General features: G+C 35.7%; 1 protein-coding gene across 1 annotated transcript; it reads left to right on the top strand.

Annotated features, from left to right (window-relative positions):
• The first annotated feature begins 5,817 nt into the window (after positions 1–5,817).
• or55d1 (odorant receptor, family 55, subfamily D, member 1) lies at positions 5,818–6,762 on the top strand. The gene has a single exon (XM_059515199.1). It carries the CDS (start codon positions 5,818–5,820, stop codon positions 6,760–6,762), a length of 945 nt encoding a protein of 314 aa, XP_059371182.1.
• The last annotated feature ends 1,272 nt before the right edge of the window (positions 6,763–8,034 follow it).

Raw genomic sequence — 8,034 nt, 5'->3', positions numbered from 1 at the left:
ACTGATCTCCATCATGGTAGTGAAAAAAACCTCTGTAACTCTCATTAAGATCTTCTGTAGACATCTGACAGAAATAAAGTCAGTCTGGTTAGTAATGTGAATCTGGTGAAGCTGTTTTAGGAGTTGTTTAATCAGATCTTGAGAGATTTGATGAATTCTTTTATTTCAGTTGATTTCATCTAAGGCTGTGGCTGAGGTCAGTTGTAGTTCTTGTGTTTCTCTTTCCTTCAGTGATTCTGCCTGTTAATAGCAGGTGTTCACCACTAATGCTCAATCATCAATTAATCACAGAATTATCTCATTAACTTCACTGATTCAGTGTTACTCTAACACTCTGTAGTGTGCACACATTATAAGTGTTCATTCAAAACTGAGGATTCTGTTGTGGGGTTTAAAGGGTTAAAGATTTAAGATGAAGAAAAAACAGCATGAAACATTATTTAACAGTAATAAACTGTAATTAGTTTGAAGGAAACAAACTGTAGAATAACAGTTATTTTCTGGCACCCCTGCTGCCAGTAAATAACTGTTTTTCTACAGTGTTGCTGTTAATTAATGGTTGCCAGCAAAAAGTGTTTTTCTACAGTTTATTGCCGTTAAGTTAAGGAAAAAACAGTAATATACTGTAAAACGTAAAAGTCTGATTTACCAAATGAAAAAAAGTTAATTAGACTAAAATATTTGTGAACATCCATAGAAAAAAAGTAATGCAAAGTCATACACTAATAAAGAGATTAAATACTGAACTCAACTGTATTAATGTGTGTTTGCACAAGAGAGATCTGTTAGTTTAATGTAGTTTTGTGGTTCACCATTGTGCTGGAGAGTAGAGCCTGTGCTTCAGTCAATGATGAGACACAAACACTAATCTTTTGCTGCTTTATATAAAGACAGTAAATGTGGAGCCATTGATGCAGTGGTGATCTCTGTGTCAAGTATTTCAGCACATACATGTGTGCTATAGCTGACAATGAACTGCAGTGATTTGAGTAAAAGTCATGCATTTAGTTACTTTACTATTACACATTAAGTGTTTGCAGTTTTATATTAAGAAATATTCCTTCTCAGTGGACTCAAATGAAATAAGTTCATAGTAATAACATCGTAGGAATGCTAGTTTTAAAAACTCGAATTGTTTGAAGCAGTGGGAGTGGAGTTAATTTCCATGGTAGAATTTACAGTGAAATACTAAAAAAAAAAAAAAAAAAAAAAAAAAAGGAAATTAATGGTTGAGAGCTGTAAATTAACAGTACTTTACTGGCACCCCTGCTGCCAGAAAATTACTGTTATTTAACGGCACAATTTTTTCAGTGTATGGCTGCAAAACAAAAACCCTAAAATTAATGTAAAATATCTTAATTTAAATAAAGTGCAAAAAACATTAACAGAAATGTTCCTTTTTTAATTAAAAAAAACTGTCAAATTAATACCAATAATGGCTAAAAAAATCAATACAAAAATTACACAGAAAAACTGTTGTTTTACAGATATTTCCTGAATGATTAATAAGATGCATTAATAAAACATGAATCCCTAACAGTCAACCAGGAACAGCATACATAAAACGATGTAACTATATGTTATTACTTTTGAATAAAACAACATGCAACATAATATCAATTGTTCTTGTTCTTCTGTTAGACTGAAGCACAGGCTGTAATCTTCAGCACAATGGTAACAACTCACAGAAACACTTTAAATCCCAACAGAACATTAACACTAACAGATCTCGCTAGATCTCAGCATCTTCACGTACTACAAACCAGTTTGACCTTATTTCTATCACATAAAAGAGAATTAACAGGTTTGGATGTTGATGTTTTACTGAATATTAAAAAAAAAGTTTGATGTCACCAACATTGTGGTCAATGATTGCTTTATTTAGGATCTCTCTCTGTAATACTGTGTGTGGGGCTGTAAAGCAATGAAAGTAGTGCTTTGCAGTGATCAGCTGTTTTTATATAGTGATATTCATCAGACACCAGCCTGATTACATTCAAAATAGCAGACATTGTCCTGACTGCATTCAAAATAATGTCTTGCATTTCATTCTTATGTTTAAGGCTTTCAGTAAACAACCATGCAAAACAACTGCTTGCAAAGAAAATACAGCTGATTAAATTCATATAAATATTTAAGCTTGTGCATTATTTAGACACACACAGTGATCAAGAACCAGCATATGAATCTCAGCAATGGTGACAATCAACAAAATGCTTCATACTGCAATGCATGCTGGGTAACATCATAGTAAAAACTCCCATCATGTACTGCAGTATGACTAATTATTGTCCCCACTGTTGAGGAACATTTGATAAGTGTTCATGTCTAAAAGCCTGAGCTAATGCAAGGTTTTTTTTTCTTCTCTCTCTCTCCCAATATATAAACCTTATGGGGGCATTTCTTTTATATAATTTTTTCATAGTTCTATAACAGCTGGATATCAGTCAACAAACCAAAGAAAGACATCTTTATGATGATCATTCAAATGATTTAAAAGCAAAAATTAATAATCCATAAGATGTTTCTGTATAAAACCAGTATCAGGTGTGACCACCATTTGCCGCAGCTTAACACATCTCCTTCACATAGAGTTGATCAGGTTGTTGACTGTGGCCTGTGGAATGTTGGTCCACTCCTTTTCAAAGGCTGTGCAAAGTTGCTGGATATTGGCAGGAATTGGAACATGCTATCGTATACGCCGATCCAGAGCATCACAAACATGTTCAATGGGTGACATGTCCAGTGAGTATGCTGCCCATGTAAGAACTGGGGTGTTTTCAGCTTCCAGGAATTGTGTACAGATCCTTGCAACAAGGGGCTGTGCATTATCATGCTGCAACATGAAGTGATGGTCGTGGATGAACGGAACAACAATGGGCCTCAGGATCTCATCATGTTATCTCTTTGCATTCAAAATGCCATGCACTCTCAACAACCTGGAGCTTTACACGCTCAAAACAATGGAGATGATCATGGACTTCAGGACTTCCCCCCTGCTCTCCCCCCACTCACCATCATGAACAGCACTGTGACTGCAGTGGAGTCATTCAGGTTCCTGGGCACCAATATCTCTCAGGACCTGAAGTGGGACATTAACATTGACTCCATTGTGAAAAAGGCCCATCAGAGGTTGTACTTCCTTCGCCAGCTGCAGAAGTTTAATCTGCCACAGGAGCTGCTGAAACAGTTCTACTCCACCATCATTGAATCCATCCTCTGCACTTCAGTAACTGTCTGGTTCAGCTCAGCTTCTAAATCTGACCTCAGAAGATTACAGAGGATAGTCCGGACTGCTGAGCGAATCATCGGTACAACCCTCCCTTCTATTCAAGATCTCTACTTATCCAGAGTGAGCAAAAGGGCTGGCAAAATCACTCTGGACCTCTCACATCCAGCACACTCCCTCTTTGAACTGTTGCCATCTGGTCGACGCTACAGAGCACTGAGCACCAGAACGACCAGGCACAGGATCAGTTTCTTCCGTCAGGCAATCCTTTTAATGAACACTTGATCATAACTGTGGAACACACTACACTATTTATATTTATATACACATACACTTATTTATCTAACACACATACATACTGTACACTTAAATTTTGCACATAATATACCTGTACATACATAACTGCTTTTTGTAATATATATGCCATACAATTGTCAACTTGTATATTGTCATTCCTTACCTACTTATTTTTATATATTTTTTTATTCTTTTATTATGTTTTTTGTTCTGTCATTGTCATTCTGTTGCACTGTGGAGCTTCTATCACGAAAACAAATTCCTCGTATGTGTGAACATACCTGGCAATAAAGCTCATTCTGATTCTGATTCTGAAAATGCTGTGGTTGTTGTCCATAACATATGCCAGCTCATACCATAACCCCACCCCCACCATGGGCCACTTGATCCATAAAACTGACATCAGCAAACCGCTCACCCACGCGACGCTATACACACGGTCTGCCATCTGCCCCGTACAGTGAAAACCAGGATTCATCCATAAAGAGAACACCTCTCCAAAGTGCCAGACGCCATTGAATGGGAGCATTTGCCCACTCAAGTCGGTTACTGCAGTGAGCATGCAGATGAGCTTCCTTTAAATGGTTTCTGACAGTTTGTGCAGAAATTCTTTGGTTATGCAAACCGATTGTTGCAGCAGCTGTCTAGGTGGCTGGTCTTAGACGATCTTGTAGGTGGAAGATGCTGGATGTGAAGGTCCTGGGCTGGTGTGGTGTGAGTTTTCCTGTGGCTCAGTGGTAGAGCATTGTGTTAACAGTGCAAAAGGTTGTGGGTTAAATTCCCAGGGAACACACATACTGATTAAAAAAATAATAATAATAATAATTATAACCTGAATGCACTGTAAGTTGCTTTGGATAAAAGTGTCTGCTAAAGGCATAAATGTAATGTAAATGTGGTTACAGATGGTTGGTGGTTGTGAGGCCAGTTGGATGTACTGCCAAATTTTCTGAAAGGCCTTTGGAGACAACTTATGGTAGAGAAATTAACATTCAATTCACAGGCAACAGCTCTGGTGGACATTCCTGCAGTCAGGATGCCAAATGCATGCTCTCTCAAAACTTGTGGCATTGTGCTGTGTGATAAAACTGCACATTTTAGAGTGGTCTTTTATTGTGGCAAGCCTAAGGCACGCCTGTGCAGTAATAATGCTGTCTAATCAGCATCTTAATTTGCCACACTTGTGAGGTGGATGGATTTTCTCAGCAAAGGAGAAGTGCTCACCAACACATATTAAGACAGATTTGTGAACAACATTTGAGAGAAATAGGCCTTTTGTGTACACAGAAAAAGTCTTAGATCTTTGAGTTCAGCTTGCAAAAACAAAAGTGCTGCATTTATAATTTTGTCCAGTGTAGTTGATTTGTTAGTTTATTTGTTGCCTTTGTGACTAGCTGAAATAAAAATAATTTTAAGTAATTTTATTTATTTTTTATTTCATATCAATGGTAATTTATTTCTGGTCATTCAATTAATTTAGTAATTAATTTTGTTTTCGTCAATGAAGAGAACACTATAGAAAGACAATGTTGCCTCTCCATTATTTTGCGGTTAGTTCATCGCATTTGATACACAATCTAAGAAATGGTGTAATATACATGTATTAGATCACATTTGATATTCTACTTGTAAATCATAGTTATAAATAAAATATATTTATTCAACTGTAATAAAGTGGCTGGCATAGCTGTGCAATTAATGAAAAAATACACAGAGTATATTTAGTTCATTTATTTAGGTAAATTTGTTAATTTGATTGACATTGCAGAAAACAGAAGATTAACTTACTGAAATTAAGGCCTGTTAAGATCGCAAGAACCATTTTATATTTCCAAAAAATGAATGCTGCCCTAAGCCATATCGATTTAGGAAAGCAACAACAAAAACATAAAATAGGAATAATGATGACAACTCTCTGTCCTAGCTCTGTACCAGGGGAGGGGAGCGAGGAATATTTAAGAGAGGTATCATGTCCTAAATCCAAAGAGGGGGGAAGCAGTTGAAACGGAGCCTGATATAAGCATAAGACTTGAAACTGTTTCACATGTTGTTACAGCATTAAGAACTAACTTTTCAGACATTAAAATTAAAAAAGGTTTTAGATTTAGCTAGAGTTGATGCAGGTCTGAGCATGAAATACAAGCCACATTAAAGCACACTATTCTTTGCTGAAATGTAAGCACAATTCTTTGTTTCTAATATTCAGCTTATTTTTTTACTGCTTTTGTAAATGTTTTCTATGTATTAACTGTAAACATTTTATGTCTTCACAGCGTACTGTGATCAAAGGAATGGATGACAGAACATTCAACTTCTCTCATCAGGAATTCTATTTGATTGGATTCACGGATTTGCAAGAGTATCGACGATATCTTTTCATTCCTTTTTTCATCATCTTTGCTTTCACATTGTTTGCAAACTCAGTTATAATGCTGGTGATTGTAAAAGAAAGCAAATTACATGCACCCATGTACATTCTGATTGGGTTTATTGCAGCTCTTGGGTTTATACAGCCAATATTTCTTGTTCCGAGAATGTTAATCAGTTTTCTGTTTGGCAAAAATATGATTTACAAAGATGAATGTCTTATTCAAATGTTTTGTCTGCATATGGCAGGTTGTTTTCAGTCGACTATTTTAGTTGGGATGGCGGTCGACAGATTTTTTGCCATTATTTTCCCATTACAGTACCATGACTATGTAAACTTTAAAACATCATTGATATTCTGTTTGTCCCTTTGTTTCCGTAACTTGCTTTACGTTGTTGCAATGGTCGGCCTGCTTGGGCCGCTTTATTTTTGTAAATCAAACGTGATTTATCATTGTGTTTGTGAGCACACATCAGTTGTTAATTTAGCCTGTGGTGATTTGAGTAAGAACTACATGGCTGGAATAATCGGTTTCAGCTTAACATCAAGTGACTGTGTATTTATAGTTTGCTCTTACATTGTCATTTGTGTGATTATTTTACGCTCTTCTTCAGGTGAGTCACGCCAAAAAGCCATCTATACATGTAGCACTCATTTAATGGTGTTAGCGGTTGCATTTCTCAGTGTTGTGGTTGCATTTGTTGGCTACAGGGTTCCTACCATGCCTAGAGATTTACGTGTAATATGTACCTTGTCATATCTTCTTCTTCCAAACTGCTCTAACCCAGTAATCTATGGAATGCGAACAAAGGAAATCAGAGTTCAAATTGTAAAATATTTAGCTTTTAATAAGGTCAATTCATATTAACTCTCTTATAGTTTACTTTGTTACCTCTTTATTTTCAATTCTAATTCATTTTACATGAAAATAAATGTTTATTATTATTATGTGTGAATCATGTAATCTACCTGTGTTATTTGTACATGGAATTGTGAATTGTGGATTTTAAATCTTAAATTGTAGAGCAGGCATGCAGTATAATTTTGTTTTTTAATTTGATTTGGACAATGTAAATGTAAAATGTACAATTTTATGTGGATATTTCAAAATTAAGCATATCACTGATTTTTATTTTGATTTCAGCAATTTAATTGACACTGACCCTTTCCAAAGACTATCCATACAGAAGTATTTTTTTTCTTCAGCTTTGTAAAAAAAAAATAATAATAAAAATAAATACCATGTAAATGCATGTTTTGTTGTAAAATGTCAAGTTAAAATACATTTAATGAAATTAATATACTTCGACAGCTTGATAAATATTTAACTTCTATAAATAAAATGTAGTCTTCAAAAGGTGAGGCTTGCTTGCCAAGGTTTTTTTTTATTTTTTGTTTATTTATTTTTTGAGAAGTGCTTTCTATTTCTCTGAACCTGTTCTATGTCTTACATTTCCAGGCAGCAGAGTTTGTATATTCTGCCCATGCTGGTATGGGTTCCCTATAGGTCAAGGGTTTCCAACCCTGCTTCTGGAGAGCTAATGTGCTACAGATTTTAGGTCCAACCCAAATCAATCCCACCTGAACCAGCTTATCAAGGTGCTCAGGTTTACTCAATAATTGCAGGCAGGTGTGTTGCAGGAGGCTTGAAAATGAAGTCTGCAGGAGAGTAAATTCTACAGGAGTAGGTTGGAGATCCCTCCTTACATGCTCTTTTTCACAACAATTCAAAGACAGGTGAAACAGAGTCTCCGAATTGCTTGTATATGTGAATGTGTGTATGTCTGTGTTTGTAAGCTCTACAAAAACCTAGCTGACCAACCAGGATGTTGCCTATGGCCTGAGATCCTTGCATCCCTACACATAATAATAATAATAATAAAAATAATAATGTTATTAATAATAATTTACATGATAATAATCAATAATAATAATTCTATTTATAGCCACCTGACACGACGCCCAAGGACATCTTAGAAGCAAGTAAAACACACACATTACAACCAATAAAGGACCAGGTCCAATAAAAGATACATATACACAGTCACCTGAAGGCCTGTTTAAAAAGTGTGTGAAAAATAAAAATTGGGAAGTATCACTATTGTGATTGTAAGGAGCCCGGGAGGTCACCTGTAGGAGA

Source organism: Carassius carassius, chromosome 28 (assembly GCF_963082965.1).
Source record: "Carassius carassius chromosome 28, fCarCar2.1, whole genome shotgun sequence".
Classification (NCBI taxonomy): Eukaryota; Metazoa; Chordata; class Actinopteri; order Cypriniformes; family Cyprinidae; genus Carassius; species Carassius carassius.
Note: the sequence above shows the minus strand (reverse complement) of the source record. Positions and strands in the feature narration are given on the sequence as shown.